The following is a 21,535-nucleotide window of genomic DNA, read 5'->3' on the forward strand; positions in this document are numbered from 1 at the left end:
TATTTGTATATTGTAAACAAAACCCAAAAAAAAACAAAATAATTAACTTTAAATGTTGCAAATGGCAATTTATCGAAATCAGTTAATCGAGAGTTATCGATGAACATGGTCAATTATTATCGGTTCTTATCGGCTTTCATTTCCTTTCGATCTGACATTTCTGTACATAATTTCCGTCTGCCCACTTGTCTCTTGTCTCTTCGTCCCTCGCTCTCGCTCTCTCTCTCTCTCTTTCTCTCTCTCTCTCTCTCTCTCTCTCTCTCTCTCTATCTCTCTCTTCCCCTCCCTGTCTATCTCTTTTTACCTATATATCTATGTCACTCTCTGTCTTGTTCTGACTCGTTTCACTTATATATTGTATGTAGAGGAGGTACATATGTTTTTAGCATAATTCCCCTTTTTAATTTAACAACTTTTTACGTAACTATATTAATTAATTAAAAACACAAAACAAAAACAAAAACAGAAACTACAACAGAAAAACACACAAAAAAAAACAAAAAACAGACAAAGAAAAGATGAAAAACAAATACACAACCTAATATACACTGAAAACAAAACCGAAACATGCATTTCTGATTTCTTCTATTCTATCCAGTTTTCGATCAGTATTTCAGTAGAACATGTAGCATATATTTTCCACTCCACAACAACAACACCTACAAGAAAAAACCACACACAGGCACAGTAAGTTGATAAGCCCCTGCATGTTCTATAAATACACCAAGCCATGCATACAGTGCGTTTCATGAGCATCAGAGCATGCCAAAGAAAGCTCTTTAATGCTCTTTTCATATGCAAATCCATTTAAGTTATACACATCTCTGTCTGTCTGTCTGTCTATGTATCTGTGGCAACTAAAGAGCCTTCTGCAAGTGCTTTCCATACTCTGAGTGCGCTTCCTTGAGGCAGCACCCAGTGGAAGTACAATTGAAGCCTGAAGGTTTAAGTTAATAAGCACCATAAGGAGTCCCCACATTGTTTGTCCTACAGCCAAGACCATCTGCTTGTAGTAGTTAGGTAAGATAGACCATTCACCGCCAGCAAATAAATGTAGGGCTCTTCACTGTGCAGGGAAGCAAACTTTTCAGCTTTGTCTCGGCGGGGGCAAAAGGCAAGCAAAATATTTTAGCATTAAATGAAATTAAATATCCACAGCACAAGCGTAGCCAAAAAGTATCTAAAATGCGATTATATATGTGCATTCGCAAAAACAATTACACAAGTATTATTATACCCCATACCGGGCTGAGAGCGAATGAATGAGCGAATCCAAACAAACTTGTCTTCAGCTCAACGGACTTGAAGCTGGATTGGATCTTGATTTTTATTGGATTTCGAGCAGGTTTGCTTTTGGCAAAGAGGTATACTCGTAGCAGAATATTTAATCGAACATAAACTATAAATGTTATCTGGATGTTTAGTAGACTAGAACATATATACCTATAAAGGAAGTAGAAATATAGTAACCAGTGAGCCGATTCAGCCTCACATAAGTATAAACTATTCAAGTATTAATATCAATTTATTCGCATTTGGTAGTTTCTAAGAAAGAGCCTTGAAAAATGTTGAATAATTTGCGTGTCAATTTATGGCAGCATTGGAGGCTGCATGCAAAACACCAGGATAGTCAGGCAAGCTAGCCAAAATCCCTCCTGAGACTCAATCTCGCACTGGTCTAAAAGTGGCCTTCAATGGGCATCAGGTGTTGTGTTACACAGCTTTCAATCGGCTTTGTACGTTTACCGAAAGCCGCACTCAGTGCAGACACAACCAGAGCCACTGATGCCATTCAATGCCACTTTTATCCCTCTCACTCTGCTTCTCTCTGCCATCCCATTCACATTCACATTCCCACTCCCATTTCTCTTTCCACAAACAGCCAAACGCAATCATTGTATGACGACCAGTGGACGGAAAATAGTTTCGAACGAGTAATAAGTAGATAAACTCGGAACCCCCCAAGTAGGCTATGGGGTTTTGCATGCAAAGTGCTCATTATAAATTGTTTGAAGAGGGTGAAGAGCCTTAGTGTTTGCGGAAAGTGTACCGCTTGCAGACCCGTGCAGAGGCGGGTTTGTTGTTCTTAGTTTTGCTTTGGGCAACACTTAGTTGGGAAGGCTCTCTTTGTTGCAGTTTTAATTGATAATTGTTCGTCCGCTCTGGTGCACTGGAGAACACTCGAAACTCTCGGACACGGACACGTGTTAATATTTAATAATTTGTGTTCAATATAAATAATTAGCCAATCGAATTATGTCAAACACTTAGCGTAAACAATTTTGCACTGCTGCACTTTTTATGTGATAAATAATTAGCACAAAAACCAAAATGAAACTTTTCTATGCATTTACATGTACGAGTATGTATGTATTTATGCACCGCCGTTGCACTTAACACAATAAAAATGAAATGAAAATGAAACCGGAATTCGTATTAGAGACTAATTAATTAGAAATTCGATGTAGTAATTGCACAAATCAGCAGAAAGGATTCTCCAATAAGGGCCAAGGGAAGATGTTTCATGGGAGCTGTGTCGATTAGTCTTCCCCAGAAACACAGACACCACACCGTACCAAAAAACTGGCACACCCAGCAAAGCATCACACGCCTTGGATGCACAGGGATGCACAGGGCACCCCACCTGGAAGAGACAACTCTAAAAGGAATCAAAAGAGTATTTTCGAGCTATAAGCATAAGTAGTCCACAGTACCTAAAAGCAAATCGAGATGTCGTATGTAGCTGCGCATACTGCATTCCCCTGACATGCACACAATCAAAGCTTAAAAGCAATCCGTCCTAAAATGAAGCTTTGGAGCGGAATCCTCAACTCAAGCGGAAGCAACTACCGCGCATATAACAACAACCTACATCTATCTATACGAGCTCAATGGCACCTCGACCACACAGACACAGACACAGGCACACCAACACCAACACCAACACCGACACCAATAACAACACCAACACCACACGTAAATGCACTTAAAATGTAAATGTTGTGATTTAAATGCACCGCCTCAAAGTATGCACCAAAAAGTTTTTGAAACTGTATTTTTGCACTATTTTTAAAATTTTAAAAAATTTAATTATATTTTAACTAGTGTTCTTTAAAACGATCTTAAAACCCGTTTAGATATTATACCAAATTTAAACCAAAACAAAACACAAAAAAACAGCAAAAAAAACGATAGGAAATGAAGGAAAAACCTGGAGAGAGATTTTGTTTTCGTGTTATTCCAGATATTAAAGTCTAAGTAAAGAAAAGTCTGCGAACCATTCGTCTGCAATGTAAATACAGAGCGAACTAATAAATAAATTATATATTTTCATTCTGTAAATAGACCAACCCATACACAGAACAGACCCAACAGAACAGGACAGAACGGTAACGATAAAACAATGAAGCGCTAAATGTTTTTAACTTTAATTAGAAAGTGTTTTATGTATTATGTATGGTAGTCCACACAGGAGATCCTACTATTAACTTCTAAGCCATTTAGCTTGTAAATTACTATGGTTATAAATGTGTAATGTAAATGGAAGCGAATCAAGTAGAACGGAGAGAGAGGGCGGCAAAGGCGAATGCGAATGCGAATGCGAATGCCAAGCGAATGCCAATGAGGATGCGGGTGATGTGGTGATGCCAAGTAGCATAGTATCGTAACTACATACAACAAAAGCCGCGTATAAGTACAGAACTACCATGAAATATATATGTATGTATATTGTGTGGTTATAAATTATACCAACATCTGGAGCTTGCCGAAAAGTCTACAAATTTGTAAAGACTTGGAGAATATACACGAGTATATACATATACGTATTTCAAACTAAACAAGCAAAAAGTCGTAACTGTATGCAAGTTTGAACAAGACAAAAACCCACAACCAAAACCAAATGAAGGCAAATTCGCAAAAAAACAATACAATTATTAATATTACAATTGAATTTGAATTTTTGAATATGAACATGCGGCAGACAACAAAATGTATTACAAACGAACAAAAATCTATATATATATACACACAAAAATAATTTATGAGATTATATATACATATATATATATAAATAAATAATAAAAATAAAAACATACATATAACATGAACGTGTTATGTAAAATTAAATAAAAACGAAGCCTCAGTCAGTATAAAATGTCGAATTATTCATTTAATGCGGTTTATCTGGGCAGGCACGTGGATATTGGGGCTAACGATGCTATATCCATCAGGTAATCTGTATATACATGTCGGATCATTTATTTTATAGTCTATGCGTTACGTGCCCCCTACGGTGGAACACAACCCTGAGGGAGGTGCATCCAATGAAGCTACCCAAATGCCACTTTCAGCCAAAGGAAAGTTTCTACAGATACGTTTTAGGTTATTACGAGATTGCTTGGAATATGAGAGACTACCACAGATCACCATAAGATCAGTTGTATGAAAAGTTATCCTTTTGTTGTACCGATTCACTGTGCCCAAATTGGTGTCCTCGTCGGCTGTCGGCTAAAGGAAACTCGTGGATGTTGCGTCGTTTTTGCTTTTTATACCCGATACTCAAAATGAGTATTGGGGTATATTAGATTTGTGGTAAAAGTGGATGTGTGTAACGTCCAGAAGGAATCGTTTCCGACCCCATAAAGTATATATATTCTTGGTCAGCATCAATAGCCGAGTCGATTGAGCCATGTCTGTCTGTCCGTCTGTCCGTCTGTCCGTCTGTCCGTCTGTCCGTCCGTCCGTCCGTCCGTCTGTCCATCCCCTTCAGCGCCTAGTGCTCAAAGACTATAAGAGCTAGAGCAACGATGTTTTGGATCCAGACTTCTGTGATATGTCACTGCTACAAAAATATTTCAAAACTTCGCCCCGCCCACTTCCGCCCCCACAAAGAACGAAAATCTGTGGCATCCACAATTTTTAAGATATGACAAAACCAAAAACGTAGAATTGTAGCGAATGACCATATCTTTAAGACTGCGGAATCTGAATTGGATCGTATTATTATTATAGCCAGCATCAAGAAAACAATTTCATTTTTTCTCGCCCTGTCTCTCTCTAACACACACGTAGCATAGCCGGCTTTGCTTAGAGTAAAACATTAGCGCCTAGATCTCAGAGACTATAAAAGCTAGAGCAACCAAATTTGGTATCCACACTCCTAATACATCGGACCGAGACGAGTTTGTTTCAAAATTTCGCCAAGACACTGCTACAAAAATATTTCAAAATCTCGCCCCGCCCACTTCCGCCCCCACAAAGGACGAAAATCTGTGGCATCCACAATTTTGAGGATATGAGAAAGCCAAAAACGTAGAATTGTAGAGAATGACCATATCTTTAAGACTGCGGAATCTGAATTGGATCGTATTATTATTATAGCCAGCATCAAGAAAACAATTTCATTTTTTCTCGCCCTGTCTCTCTCTAACACACACGTAGCATAGGCGGCATTGCTTAGAGTAAAACATTAGCGCCTAGATCTCAGAGACTACAAAAGCTAGAGCAACCAAATTTGGTATCCACACTCCTAATATATCGGACCGAGACGAGCTTGTTTCAAAATTTCGCCACACCCCCTTCAGCCCCCGCAAAGAACGAAAATCTGGGGATATTCAAAAATCTCAGAGACTATTAAGGCTAGAGTAACCAAATTTGGTATCCGCACTTCTGTTAGATCTTACTATAAAACGTGTACCTCAAGATTTCGCCCCACCCCCTTCCGCTCACACAAAGGACGAATATCTGTTGCATCCACAATATTGCACATTCGAGAAAACTAAAAACGCAGAATCATAGATAATGACCATATCTATTAGATTGCTGAATCTGGATCAGATCAGATCATTTTTTTAGCCAATAGGAACAAATCAATTTGCAGTGGCTACGCAGCGCCCGACGTCACGCTCAGACTGATTTTCTGTCTCTCTCGCACGCACTCTTTGTCGTGTCGTTCAATATTAGCGGCGTCTGCCGGAGAGAGCCATACTGACTAAGTATCGGGTATAACTGTAGAGTTGCGGTTTCCGCAGCAACTCACAACGTTCCCCCTCGGTTTTTCTGGTTTTTTGGTAAATAAACAAGTGTCATAAATTTTAATTAACGTTAGCCGAAAACTAATTTCCATCTAATAACAAAGCCAACACCGGGCCGGGCCGGGTCGATTCGGTTCTGGCCAGTGGTTTGTTGGCAGTGTTTCGGGACCAGGAGACTGGTGACTGGGGTCCCGAGTCATCCGACATAACTCAGGCGGATGGGCGCCACAGCCCCATTGCACCCAGGAGTATAAACGAAATTGTATTTTTGTTGCTGTCGGTTTACGCTTAATTACCTTGTGTCTTCCCGTCTGCCGTTTCCCTTTCATTTCGAAGAAATACTCTCCTTTTTATTGCCGTACGCTTCGCGGAAATCATCATTATCATCATGGCCGCACGGATAAGGCAGAGGAGAACGAAAAGGAGTCGCCATCGAAAGCGGAAGGCTAGGAGCACAAAAAGCTGAGGCGAATCCAATGTCGTGGCTTTTATGATGCGGGGGCATGTAAATAAAAAGTCGCATATCGTTCATTTTGGAACGAACGGTGGCAAAAGGTCAAAGTTCGTTCCCTGGATTCCACACTTCCCGATTCCTGCACCTACGACCTTTTCACCCGACCTGGCCCTTAACCCTTCGCCCTGGTTTGTTAATGAAGGTGTGACAAATGCAATCTGCAGGCAAGTTAAGCGTGCAATCAGCCAATGTCCCATCTGGGTGGGCTGGCTCATTAAAATGGGATTTAGCGATGGCTCCATGGCTCGTCCTCGGCCTCGGTGCGGAGCGGAGCGGAACCAAACCGACGTGCGAGTAGGTCTAGGCGCGATAAAACAAATGCCAAAGCCTAAAATGGCAGATTGTGGCCTTTGCCTTGCCGACCTGCCGACCTGCCGACCTGCCCGTTCGTTCTCTGCTAAATAAATTGCCCTTAAGTCCGGCTGCAATTTGTTGCACACCCACATCGATGGGCAGATCGCAGATGGCCATCCATTGGATGGTGTGTTATGGGATGGCAGCGAATCGGATGGAATGGAATGGGATGGGATGGGATGGATAGGATAGATAGGAAACGAAGCGTGCTAGGATTTGACCTCCACTATTGGTGGAGCCTATGGCAAGACCCTGTTCGATTTCGAATTCCAAGTACCCGCAGGGAAGGCACTCCAGAGAGCTCCTTGGATTGACGGTGAGGCCATGTGTGTGTGTGCAAGGGCGTTTTCAGGATTTCTCGAAGATGGCGAACTTTTTTCGGTTAATTATCGTCTTTCTTAAGCTGGGTTGCCACCAATTCGATACAAACGAACCTACTGGACCATTATATAATTCGCAATCGCGCTGATTGATGATCAGTCGCACTTCATAGCCAAGTCTACCCTCATCTCAACGTATTGGATAACCGCCCCACAGTAGCTGTGGTACATGGCAGAGCTATTCGAATTTTTAAAGTCAGTTTGGGATAGTATTCGTCCTCTTTGTAAGCGGAAATCATTTCCGTAAAAAGTTTTTCTGCATACTGAATATCTCATGCAGAAATTTTAGCGTTTGCATCGATCAAACTTAAGTTCTCAATATCAGATGGATAAAAAGCAGATCAATAAGAATTTCCATGATTACCGCGTGTTTAAATTATAAATTTTCAACAACTACGATCGTTGTCCTTCAAAAGAAGTTTTTAATATGTAAACAGGTGAAGAATCATAAATATAGAATATAAATGTATAGAATATAAATATAGAATTTGAGTCTGAAACACAGCTTTAATCGACGGTATAGGTCCTTAAAGCGAGCCAATTTTTCGCTTTGAACCATTTCAAATCAACTTGTCGCCACGTATCAAGAGGTCATCTGCCTTGCAGAGATTTCCTCACAACTAATGGATCGCCGAAAGAGGCTGATGAAGTCTTGTTTTAGAGATACTTCCTTCTGATTGCCAGCAGTGCTGCGAAAATAGGCTAAAACGTTTCAAAATAGGTATTCATCTTCTTGGAGAATATTTTTCAGATCAATAGAGGCAAGTAACTTAAACAGCAGCCTTTGTACCTGGTATTGTGTCCCATCCATCAAAACATTGTCTACAAAAATTAAGACATATACAAATTTTTTTTTTACTTAAGCATAAAGCCCCTTCTGTGTACGCCCTTGTGTGTAGGGGGTTTAAAACTAACAGTTTATTTGCTACATTTCTAGAGTTTCCCGTGGGTAGATTATTTTTGCATCATCAGAGCACTCGCAGGAGCGACTGCCAAACAACTTTTGGCACAGACCAGAAACTGTTTTACACTCCACGCCCACTCCATAGCCCGATCTCAGTGTCTGTTCCACTCCCTGCCCCGAACCAACTTTGTATAAAAATAAACTCTAATGCAAAATGTTGCGGTCTGTTTCCATTAAAATTCCCTGAACTTTCCTACGGCTTTTGGCAGTCGCCCTGCGTTGTCCTTGGCTCTAAGCGGAACACAACAGTTTTCCCTTTGATATGCGTGCGACAACTGACACATACATGCACATACTTCCTGCTTCCTGTGGCCTGCTCCTCTCGCTCTGAGCTGCACTTCCATGGCCGTGCCCCGGGCTGGACATTAACCCATTTCCCCGCCCGCTCGCTGCCGTCATAAAGAAGCCAGCCCTCTCTCTACCCCAAATAAACTGTGACACGGAAAATGTGCTGCAGACGTTTCTTTGTGTCAGCGAGAGGCAGCCGAGTCACATAAAATCTGTTGAAATCGGTGCCCTTTACAAGGGTATATTTGTGTCGATTTTCATTTGTATGTCTGTATCTCGTGTGACCGCCAAGTCCCTGGTTCAACCCATGCCACATTCTTTTGCTTTTGATCTATCTATTTTTTCAATGTAGATCTCGATCAGCTGGTATCCAATATTCGACTCTTGCTCGTTTATTTCTGGCATCCGGTGCCCAAGCCCATTTTCTTTCGCTGACACAAATTCCAGTGTCTCTTGGTTTATCCTCCTGTAATTTTTAGCTGTTACAGGCTTTATTATTATTAATATTAACGATGTGCGATATTTCCCCCCGTGTGCCTGTTGAGTTTACGCATATTGTGTATGTGTTTTGGGCAAGTCGGAATGACCTCGCTGTATACGGTACGTCGTCAAAAGCACGACTCATAACAGGCAATCAAAAAAGCATCTGCACTTGCCAGCTCTCCGGCTAATTTGCATGCTAATCCGGCTAGCGATATGCAAACTAGACAGGCCCATGACCATCCCCCACCATCACATCCTTGCACATAATCCAACCACCAATCATCTAACTGCTCCTCGTGCTCCCTAACCATTCGAGTTCATATTTGCACTGCAACTTTTGCTGCCACTATAGATACTGCTGCTGTTTCTGTTTTATTGTTCAAATGTTGCCAGATCTCTGGGGATGGGATGGGATGGGATGCATAGGATGGGGATGCTATGGGGCTCTGTCTCTTTGTTATAGCCATTTGTTGTTGGGCCACAATGTAATTTGGATTGGATTTTTATGACTTGCTGGCCGTGGCATGCAGTACGCAATCCTTGGGGTTGACATAGAATCAAAGCATTCATTGGCTGCTGCACATCGACATCGACATGATGCTGCAGGGCTATTTTCTAATTTATTTACAATAGATGCGAAAGCTAAAAACATGTCCAAAACATATCTGCACGATCAAAGTCCATATCTGTACTATAATATATATGTATGTATTTTTATATGTAGTTATTCTCACGTTTACAGAATATATTCTAGTAAAATTGATGCTCAAAAACCAGATTCTGCTGGGATCTATGTCAGACATCTTTGGACCCAAGCCGATTGATATTTTCCTCTTAATTGAAACACTCACTCGTATACTCATCCCCATCCCTATGCAAATCCCCCTAACCCTTCCCGTATCCCTATTTGTTAGTTGCTTTTTCAGTCTTTATATAATATTTTTTTATTTAGTCGATTTTGTGTATCGAATTGCATTTTTGTTATTTGTTATATCAGCAGAGACTGTTTTGCTTTGGTGGCCTGTCAGACAATGGGACGTCTCTGGGGTGTCCCCCGAGAAAAGTGTGAACACAATGCCGGTTGTGTGGGTGTGGGTGTCGGTGTGGATGTGGGTTTGTGTGTGGGTGTACGAGAGAGAGAGCTTTGTGTTTGGGTTAATTATCTTTTTTCGATTTAAGCATTTAGCTTCTGAAAAGAGATGTCACATGGCGACGTCAGGACGTCAGTCATCCCGCAGCAGCACAACGATGAGACCAATAAGCGGTACCCGAATACAAGATGAAAGAGTCATGCTAATCGTTTGAATATTTGTTGGGGGCGAGGGACGACAAGAGACTCGTTGGCAGCCCCAACAGGTGCTTGCTCATCTTCGCCGTTGACAATGAGAAGCATTAGCGCATTGTTATGCTAAGTTCTATGTTGTTTACTGGTGTTCTGTTACTCAGCCCTGTTCTGGTTCTGCTGGTACTAGTTTTCGTCCTCCTCGTCGTCGGTGAGGCCCACCACCTTGTCGGGGTAGAACTTCTTCAGCACTCGCTGCACACCCGGCACCAGATTCTCGAAATCCTCGGGGAACTTGTCCCGCCGCGGCGGACCCCTCGTCAGGCCCGACCACAGCTCGTGGACGGAGGTGCGTGCATCCTGGGAGAAGCCAATCTCGAAGGCACCTTCCCGGGGCGCCTCCTTGTCGTTCTTGTTCCTCGCCAGCTGGAACTCGCGCTCCGGAATGCGCTGCTTGAAGAAGGCGCCGCACTACTCGGCCTTCATCTGGAAGACGGGGCACTCGGTGGTGTGCTCCACGTAGAAAATCGAGCGCTCCTTGCTAAAGTTCTCATCGGCGGCCCAGTCCACCTCCTTGACCTTTCTTTTCCTTCCTTTGGGCATACTACCGACCGTCACTGCCACTCCCCCGAATTATGGATTTTGAATTTTGTCTCTCCGACTATCCATCCGACTATCCGAGCAGACGAGTATTTCAATGCATCATTATTTCTGTTAATAATGCTTATTATGTATTAATTAATAATTTCCTCTACTGATTGATGTCTTGGCTGCTGCGTTTTATGAATTCTGGCACAAACAGCGCTCAATAAATCTTCTCTTTGTTTTTCAAATTTTAAAAGTGCGCACCAGAGTAGACCTGAGAAGTCTCTGTCCAAAGACGTTTTTTCGACCATTAGCCTCTTGGCTATTTTTAAAATGCAATCAGAAGCAACAACAATTTTTGGGGACAGTCTGAAAAAATGAACGAAACAACAAAAAAACGTAAAAGAAGACAAGAACTTTTCTGTTAATTTGGCGGCACTGACAGACAGTCGAAAAGAAGCAATTTGAAATGTTGCAGAAACATATGCTTTCACTGCCTCTTCAGGCAGATATTTCTCCATCTATTCAGACTCGTATTTGCTCGTTTTGTCTTTGTATATGTCATCTCAGATGTATGTTCACAGAGCTCCAATAAAGACATCGATTTATGGTACTGCCTCTATAGGATCGAGCATCAGCAGCAGCCAGTCTAAAAATTCTGTGCATAACAATAGTATATGTGCATACATATGTATTTGTTTTGGATATAAGCGTGCATAAACAACAAAAGATACCGAAAATTATAAAAATAGTCAAGAGTTAGAGAAGTAGCAAATAAAAATAGTCACAATTAAACAAACAGAATGGAAAATCGAGAAGCTTCTTTAGCAATTTGCTTCCAGCGATCCTTTAATGAGAGAATCATAAACGGGACAGTACCCTCAAACGAACCAGGGTATGCTTTATTCCCAGCTGGATATCTTGGCTCTCAGAGACTAGATTTGAGAATTGGCTATAGACCAAATAAAGCCCTCTTGCATTTAGCTGCAAGCAACCTCCAAGGACGAACCTATGTAATTTCATAGTTCAATTCGTTACTGCAATAAGTTTTAATTATAAATCATACATTTGGTGGGAAATCTTTATTCTTCCAAATGATTCCCAAATTACATTTATTTCGCAGTTTCTAGTTCTTCCATGGAAAAAGTTGAATGATCTCCCCATGGCACATTTGGCACTACACGGTACTATAAGGCACTCGAAGGCACTCTACGGCACTCCAAGGTGCTCTACGGCACTATGTTAACGTATTTTGTATGCAATTTCCAATTTCCTGATAAACACCGGCTTTTAAATGGAAAAAATCAATGGAAAATGAATGCGAAATGAATAAAAGGATCGCAGAATTGCCTGCAAAATTGCAATTTGCAAATGAAAAACAAATAATACAAATATAAAACGAGGGGGAACGTTGTGAGTTGCTGCGGACACCGCAACTCTACGGTTATACCCGATACTAAGTCAGTATGGCTCTCCTCCGGCAGACGCCGCTAATATTAAACGACACGACAAAGAGTGCGTGCGAGAGAGACAGAAAATCAGTCTGAGCGTGACGTCGGGCGCTGCGTAGCCAGTGCAAATTGATTTGTTCCTTTTGGCTATAAAAATGATCTGATCTGATCCAGATTCAGCAATCTGATAGATATGGTCATTATCTATGATTCTACGTTTTTAGTTTTCTCGAATGTGCAATATTGTGGATGCATCAGATTTTCGTCCTTTGTGTGGGCGGAAGGGGGTGGGGCGAAATTTTGAGATACACGTTTTATAGTAAGATCTAAAAGGAGTGCGGATAACAAATTTTGTTACTCTAGCCTTAATAGTCTCTCAGATTTTTGAATATCCCCAGATTTTCGTCCTTGGCGGAGGCGGAAGGGGGTGTGGCGAAATTTTGAAACAAACTCGTCTCGGTCCGATATATTAGGAGTGTGGATACCAAATTTGGTTGCTCTAGCTTTTGTAGTCTCTGAGATCTAGGCGCTAATGTTTTACTCTAAGCAAAGCCGCCTATGCAACGTGTGTGTTAGAGAGAGACAGGGCGAGAAAAAATGAAATTGTTTTCTTGATGCTGGCTATAATAATAATACGATCCAATTCAAATTAAGTCTTAAAGATATGGTCATTCTCTACAATTCTACGTTTTTTGTTTTCTCGTATCTTTAAAATTGTGGATGCCACAGATTTTCGTTCTTTGTGGGGGCGGAAGTGGGTGGGGCGAAGTTTTGAAATATTTTTGTAGCAGTGACATATCACAGAAGTCTGGATCCAAAACATCGTTGCTCTAGCTCTTATAGTCTTTGAGCACTAGGCGCTGAAGGGGACGGACGGACAGACAGACATGGCTCAATCGACTCGGCTATTGATGCTGATCAAGAATATATATACTTTATGGGGTCGGAAACGATTCCTTCTGGACGTTACACACATCCACTTTTACCACAAATCTAATATACCCCAATACTCATTTTGAGTATCGGGTATAAAAATGCCAGGGACGTGCCAACCATCCACCATTCACTACAAATGGAAAAAAAAAACCAAACCAAATACAAATCCCAAAGGCAGCCCCTAATAGAACACTGGGTTCTGGGTCGATGGCGCTGGCCTCCTTTAACGAGTCTCATAAATATTTATGTGCATATACACGTAGGTTCGAGCATTTCTCGATTTAATGCGGCGACATTTTAAAGCAATATTAAAATTTGCCATTTACCGCCACCCGTTGCACGAACAAAGTGCAAAGAGCGACATATATTACGGCCGCAAACTAGAGTATCTGTGTGTGTGTGTAGCCGTGCACTGGCTTGTGTCTGTGTGTCCGTTGTATCTGCCGCTGTGCGGTGGAAAAATATTCGTCGATGCTTAAAAGCAAAAGGTGGTAGGCGGCAGGCGGCAGACGGATGAGAGCAAACAGCAAAAATATACAAATTTAAAGATATTTATTTATCTAAATACCGGAATATGTATCTGCGTTTCCATTGTGTCTGTGTATCTGTGAGTTTGCATACGCATGTCCACACATACTCGTATTTTTTAGATATATTTTTAAAGAATCAAAACAGCAAAACGAAAATTTTTAAGGCGGCGTCGGATTTTTTTTCGCTACAGAATTTTGACATACAGCGTCGACTGCGACAGCGACTGCGACGCGGCTGAGGCGAGAAAAATGAGTCTTGGGGCAGCTGCAAGCAGCGCCAGTCGATCGTACTGCTTAGTGCCACGCCGTGTTTCAGTGCGCCCAGGCCACGAGCCCCTTCGAGAGTGGAGTCCCGAGTACATAAACTGAAAGCCTATTTCCGAAACATTTCGAACAACTCTAGTGAACATTTTTGACCGAGCCACATGGCTGTGTGTGTGAGTGAATACTTCAGTTGGAATCCAGTCCCAGAAACCGAGTTGAAAGGCCGTCTGTGCTGTGCTCTTGCCCCCCCCTCCCTATAGCCGCGACACCAGGAGTAGCAGCATCCGTCGTCATGCAGATCTTCGATAACAATATGGTAAGTGAAATGTCGCCCCGAATCGGGACCATTTGTGTCCGTTTCCTGTATCCTGGACAGGCACTTGGCCCCGTATTTGTGTTCGCGGTCCCCCCGCTCCCCGCTCCACGAATCCAGAGGGCATGCCATAGCCAAATTTATTGTCGCAGCTCCGTTTTGTCGTATCCCCTCGTCCATTGCCTCCTGTCGGAGCACCTAGCTACGCTTTTAGTCCAGTTAGCTTAACCCAGAAATGTCAATACACAAATTCCAGTCGCAAGGGTCCTTAGTTTGCCCCTGACATGCTCAGCCCCGCCCCTTTTGGCCGCAAATTCCAGAAAAAGGTTTTGTCTGTTAACCAAAGAAGGAGAAAGCAACGGATAGAGAGAGATGAAGCCAGAAAGACAGGAAGTCATGCGGTGTTCAAAATGCGCCGCCAAATTAGTTAAAACGAGGGGGAACGTTGTGAGTTGCTGCGGACACCGCAACTCTACGGTTATACCCGATACTAAGTCAGTATGGCTCTCCTCCGGCAGACGCCGCTAATATTAAACGACACGACAAAGAGTGCGTGCGAGAGAGACAGAAAATCAGTCTGAGCGTGACGTCGGGGGCTGCGTAGCCACTGCAAATTAATTTGTTCCTATTGGCTATAAAAATGATCTGATCTGATCCAGATTCAGCAATCTGATAGATATGGTCATTATCTATGATTACACACATCCACTATTACCACAAATCTAATATACCCCAATACTCATTTTGAGTATCGGGTATAAAAATTCACTTAGTGGCCGCGATCCAAGTGGGTCAACGTACGTAGGAGCCCCCGACAATTGCAGGAGGAAGAGTGGGTGAAGGTGGGGGGACTCTTTTGAAAAATGTAAATGAGAATAAGCTTGATTCCGAGCTGACATTTGACGACTTTTGTATTGCCAAAGACTCCCCTATTGCCCCATAGATCTGCTGCCGTTTTCCAAAATATATTTGCCACAAAAATGGAACACTGAATCGTTGGAAAACAGCTTTGTCTGTGACCAAAGTACTCGATATACTCGTATTTATTTGAAATATTTGTCCGGTCCGGTCATTTTCCATTCAATTTTATTCCACATGGTCTATAAATACCCAGAAATATCTTTATTAATAATAAAATCGTCTTGGAGACACACCAAACTGTTTTCCGTCTCAAACATCCTCAAATTATTCGCCACAAGATGATTTCTTGGCAGCTGAGTGCTTTAGGAATCTTTAGGAATAAATATGTGGAGACGTTTGCCTATACATATGCGTTTGTGTGGTATATGGATACGATTGGGAGAATCTCCTATATATTGAGATATGTATGTTGCTATCGTGCGGGCCGGTTCAGCTCCTGCGTAATATTATGGGGACAATTACATAGGTCTTAGTAGTAGTATTAGTCCCCTCAGAGCTACCAAATTGGTGACAAGGTCGTTGTTGATGACGAAAGCAAAGATGTAGTCCATTCGATTTTCCATCCCCTGGCACTGGCATTGCGACTGGCACTGCTTCTGTACCCAGTAGAGCACGACATATAAATAGACCGACCGGAGAGTTTTACAATTCCAGCGACGAAGAACAGTCCTAGCCATGGAAATGTGAATGGGAATGGGAATTGGAATGAAAATGGTCTATTTGAATAAATCAATTGGCTTCTGTATTTATGCAGATGCCACCATTTGATTATTTCTCACTGTCGTTGATTTATGGCCAATGGCCAAAGGGGGTTGAGGTTGCTGTTGCTGTGGCTTTTGCTGTTGCGGTTTTCGGGTAGTAGCTCGCTCCTCCTCGCTCCTCTTTCATTTTTTGTGCGATGGTAATGTGCACGTCATGTGTAATTGCTATATGTCACTGTCAATGTGTGAGTGGTTGAGTGGGTTAGGGCCTGATAGATTGTAAGGTGCGTGCATAGATGCACGTGCGGATATGTACGAGCATAGGATATTGTGCTTGCAATCGGTTGGGTTTAATCAAATTTCTGATGATGTATTGACGGAATGTGTCTGCCATTGAAAGCCACAAATAGACAGCGGCAGGCATACTGAAAGATTTTCCAATCAATTGTGTGGACGTTGACATGCAATGACTGCATCTTTCAAGAGGCGATGCAGTTACAGCACCGTCAAGTGGCCCGTGTGACACCAGCAGAAGGCTGTTACGCGCGGATCCCAGGCAAAACGCAGCCCTCCTCCCGCCCAACCGACCGAGGGGCGCTGCCGCATGACGCGCGGTGCGTAGCCGAACCAAACGCGAACATGCAAGAAAGATAGCTATTAGACTAACATTCGAGGAAAATTAGTACTAAACTTACTAAGAAACTAAGCATGCAATCAAAGTACAAATACCACTACAGTTACTAATTAATAGAAAGGTGTGTAAGGATTAATAATTTAATAAGAGGAAGAGAATTAGTGGTGGATATAATATGGTAGAGGGAATTATAATCCGAGCATAAGACCCTAAACGGTTCATGCAAGGAATAATTCGATCTACAAAGTGGAAGGAACAACGGTATAAAATTTCTAGTCAGTCTAATAGGAATCGTGAAGTTTATGCGGCTCAACAGATCAGGGCTGTCTATATCACCCCTGATCAAGTTGTGCATAAATATCACACCAATCATTTTTCTACGGTTAACTAAGGATGGGAGGTTTACTAATAGTAGTCTACTAGAGTAAGATGGGAGTCTTACACCCGCATCCCAGTTAAGGCCCCGCAGAGCAAACAGTAAAAAGTTTTTCTGTACTGATTCTATACGGTCCTGGTGTACTTTGTACTGAGGGCACCATACACAGGAGCCGTATTCTAAGATCGGACGAACAAGCGAGGTATAGAGAGTCTTTGTTATATAGTAGGGGTCGTCAAATTCCTTTGACCACCTCTTTATAAACCCAAGCACGCTCATGGCCTTATTTACCATGGTAGAAATGTGTTCGGAAAACTTTAACTTGGGGTCTAACATAACACCCAGATCATCCACCAGGGTAATTCTCTCAAGAGAACCACCAAATAGGGTGTAAGGAGCCAACAAAGGGCTAGAACGATGAAATGTCATAACTTTGCATTTCGAGGCATTAAGGTGTAACAAGTTTGCACAACACCATGACTGAAAGTTATTGAGATCGGATTGCAAGCGAGAATGAAATGAAATGTCCTTGTACTGGACACAGAGTTTAACATCATCCGCATACATAAGTACTCGAGAGTATGTTAATACTGAAGGTAAGTCATTAATAAAGAGTGTGAAGAGTAAGGGGCCTAGATGGCTGCCTTGTGGTACTCCCGAAGAAACCTTTACTGGGAAAGAGAGGGAGTTTTTGAAGAGGACTCTTTGAGACCTAGAACAAAGATAGCTAGAAATCCATCTCAGGAGGTTGGCAGTTTTATTTCAAAGTCATACTCGTAGACTGCACACCAGAAATCAAATGAATGCATTTCCTTCAGCTCAAACGGATTTCTGTCTCCCAATCAACAATAGAAGAAGTAATATACACATACATATGTACATGTCTATAAGTATGTAGATTAGCTCGGAGCTCAAAAGGTTTAATGGGAAATTCACAACTGAATTTACGAGTATATTTATAGCTCTACATAGCTGCATCCCAATTAGCTTTACATATTCTACAATAAGAGGACAAAGCCAGAGCCTCTAAATATATTGACAATCAATCGAAAGGGTTGCATCACCTGTGCAACCAATAGTGCAACCAATAGCTGGTGCCTGATCGAAATAGACAGTTCGAAAAATACATATTCTACAATAAGAGGACAAAGCCAGAGCCTCTAAATATATTGACAATCAATCGAAAGGGTTGCATCACCTGTGCAACCAATAGTGCAACCAATAGCTGGTGCCTGATCGAAATAGACAGTTCGAAAAATTTAAGTGGAATTCGCGTTGTTTATTGACCGAAACACAAACGAGCGGCATTAGCAAGCCAACCATTTAGCAATGTTGAAATAATTACCCCACAAATAATGCAATCATTTCTGTTTTCTATAAATAAACCCGAATTTGTTTGTTTGAACAGAAGAATAATTAAATCGTACATTTCACTATCACTTTCTCTCTCTCTCTCTCTCTCTCTCTCTCTCTCTCTCTTGAATAGCGCCGTGCCTCGCGCCGTGCTTCATTGCGGCGTGGATCGATCTCGGCCCTGCCCCAGAAGTCGGCGGACATCCCCTGGGACATATTCGAGCGGCTCTCTATGCCGTTCCTTTTCTGCCAGGCGGCGGCCATCGTCAGCTCCCATCTGCTGCACGCGCTGAACATATCCAGCATCTCCACCTTCGCCGTCTTCGTGTGGTTCGCCCTGGCCACCGTGGGAGCTATGCTCTTCTACCACATTGTGAAGGTAAGTCCGTAACGACACTCTCGGGGCCCGAGACCAAAATCAAACAGTGTAATCCTTTCAACGCCTGCGGCGAAACCGCAATCAACCAATCGAAGTTGGCGGATTATTTAAATATGGGTGCACTCTATTTGGTTTAACTAGCAGGAGCAATCCGGTGCTGGGAATGCACCTGACAGGCCCCATTTGCTGCCCGGAAATTGCGCTTAAAGGTCACGTCCAGGACACGTAGACAGCGTATCGCTGGAACTGGAACATCACACACTCTCCCCAATCATTAAGGTAATAAGCATGACTGCAGCATAATTAACAGTAGCAGCAGCAGATGCAGTCCCAGCAGGTGGCAAGACGAGCAGCAGCTCATTTGCATTATCCACTCCCCGTAAGAGACACTGCTGTTAATATTATGGGTACTAAAGTATGCTTAAATTTGTATGTATTGTGAAGGCATAAGCCTCCACAAAAGAGAACCAACACGAAAGAGAGACGCATACAACGCAGCCAAGAGAGCCAGCAGGCAGAGAAGCCGTCGATCGGTCTTACGCCCACGCAGCCGAGGGAGAGAGCCGACGGCGACCCTCGCCCTGGGGACCCGGCGACGCAGATGTGAGTCGTGGATCATGCGGCATCTGCTAAGCTGGGTTCCCCTCTCCCCTGCCCTTCCGACCCCTGGCCAAAACCCCCTTCTCCCGCCACGCATGACCCCCAACTCACGTCTCTGCAGCTCCCCAAGCACGGGTTCACCCACGCCTCGATCCACCCCACGGGTGCGCTTTCGCTGCGAACGGCTCTCCCCTTAGGTCCTCACACAACAAATTTTGCGGTGGGGAAGGACCGGGCCCTGGACAGACTGAGGAGCTGTTCCTCGGCCTGAGAACTTCCTTACAGATGGAAGGGACACGACATATAGGGACACACGAGGGGAGAGTCCGTGAGCATAGGGGAGAAGTGAAAAGCAGTGAAAAGTGAAAAGGGAACTAAGCAGCAGCAGAAAACTTCAAATCAGGGATTAGCAGCCCAAAATCAGAGCCCCGGCGAATAGCCAGCACCAATCTTTGATCCCTCGACTTGTGTACAGCTGAGGCTGGTTTACCTAATACCCCCCCAAGCAACAGCCGCCGGCACGCGTCCCAGACGCGCCGGCGAAAACCACGCAGCCAACCACCTACGCAGTAGAAAGAGACGGGGAGAGACGCCGAAGACACCGCGTGCCGGGAGAAAATGGCCGCGGACGGCGCCTAGAACTTTGGCACGCGACGGCGACAAAGCGGCACCAGCGACAGAGCAGCAAAGCAGCAGCGACGGAACAGCGAGACAGCGGCGGAGCGGAGAAGAGCAGCAAAGCAGCCGCGACAGAGCAGCGAGCCAGCGGCAGAGCGGAGAAGAGCAGCAAAGCAGCAGCGACAGAGCAGCGAGACAGCGGCGGAGCGGAGAAGTGCAGGAAAGCAGCGGCAGCGGCGCAGCGACAGAGCAGCAAAGCAGCAGCGGCGTCCCAGCGACAGAGCAGCGAGGCAGCGGCAGAGCGGAGAAGGCGCCGCGACAGAGCAGCGGGACAGTGACAGAGAGGCCAAGCAGCGAAGCAGCGGTAGAACAACGGAGCAGCGAGGGACAGCCGGCGAACGCGGAGGAGCCCTTGGTGACAAAGGAATGGCCACGGCCAATATAAGGCGGAGCAGGAACACGAGTCGGGGAGTCCCTACCGAGCAGTCAGGGAGTTACCACCGGACAGTCAGACAGTTAATACCGAGCAGTCAGAGAGAGATTACCGAGCTTCCACAGGGAACCGTTCCCAGTACCTTGCCACGTATCCTTCGACAGGACCCCCAACCCAGTATGTCTGTGTATCCTAGTACAGGAGCCCTGACCCAGTACCGTGCTGATAACGACTCACACCGATGCCCCGATTAGTGGAACGGATCAGGATGAACATCCGCTGGATAGCGTCCCGCAGGAAGGACGAGCTGCAGAGCCTGGCTAAGGAGATTGGACTAGGAGAAACCGGGACGGTGGAGGATCTACGGAGCCGGATCACCGCATTCATCGCACGCCCTGGGCACCCCGAAGCCGTGCAGGCAAGGCTGGATGAATTGGCTACGCACTTTGGGAACATACCGAGCCCCAGGGACCACCGGAGCCCAGCCACGTCACCCGGGCCAGTGAGCCGGACGAAGATGGAAGACAGCAAGGAGGGACCAAAACTGCGATTGATTATACCCGAGCTGCCCAGCACGAGCCAAGGATCCACCCACGGATACCGCGAGACAGCAACCGAGACACCGGCCGCCCAGGACGAGCAACCACAACGAGCTACCCAAGGACCACTCCAAGGAACCAGACCAGAGGCGTCCAGCAAGAACCACGAGCCAGGACCCACTACCACTGGACCCCTGGCCACGCCTAGCCACCAGACAACCACGGAAGGAGAACATCTACGTTTTCCTCAGGGACATCGGGTCTCACGCGCCGGAGGGGGTGAGATCTCGTACTCGTTACTGGCGGACAAACTCCGGAAATGGGGATTTACTTTCGACGGCCACGCGGACCCACTAGCGTTCATCGAAAGGCTCGAGGAGCGAGTGGAATCATACGGCGGGAGCCCCGAGCAGTTGCCGCGAGCCATCTCCGGTCCCCTTACAGGTAAGGCCGAAGGATGGTTCCGAACTTTTCAGATGCAGGGACAGAATTGGACAGACTTTCGGAAAGAATTCCTAGAATTCTTCCCGACCCCCAGATACTTCCAGCGGCTGGAAGACACCATACGAAGTCGGAAACAGAAGCCAAAGGAATCCTTCCGG

At 44.3% G+C, this 21,535-nt stretch overlaps 2 protein-coding genes across 2 annotated transcripts; one reads left to right on the top strand and one right to left on the bottom strand.

Moving 5' to 3' along the window:
* Positions 1-10,451: 10,451 nt before the first annotated feature.
* On the bottom strand, positions 10,452-10,973 carry LOC117189377 (selenoprotein H-like). The gene is given in 1 exon segment (XM_033394501.1): positions 10,452-10,973. A coding segment is annotated over 1 exon segment (417 nt). The 5' UTR covers positions 10,904-10,973; the 3' UTR covers positions 10,452-10,486.
* A 3,173-nt stretch (positions 10,974-14,146) lies between these two features.
* LOC117189824 lies at positions 14,147-18,965 on the top strand. The gene is made up of 3 exons (XM_033394888.1): positions 14,147-14,382; positions 18,498-18,743; positions 18,885-18,965. Exons 1-3 carry the CDS (start codon positions 14,359-14,361, stop codon positions 18,948-18,950), a joined length of 336 nt encoding a protein of 111 aa, XP_033250779.1. The 5' UTR covers positions 14,147-14,358; the 3' UTR covers positions 18,951-18,965.
* The last annotated feature ends 2,570 nt before the right edge of the window (positions 18,966-21,535 follow it).

This window comes from Drosophila miranda (genome assembly GCF_003369915.1).
Source record: "Drosophila miranda strain MSH22 chromosome Y unlocalized genomic scaffold, D.miranda_PacBio2.1 Contig_Y1_pilon, whole genome shotgun sequence".
Classification (NCBI taxonomy): Eukaryota; Metazoa; Arthropoda; class Insecta; order Diptera; family Drosophilidae; genus Drosophila; species Drosophila miranda.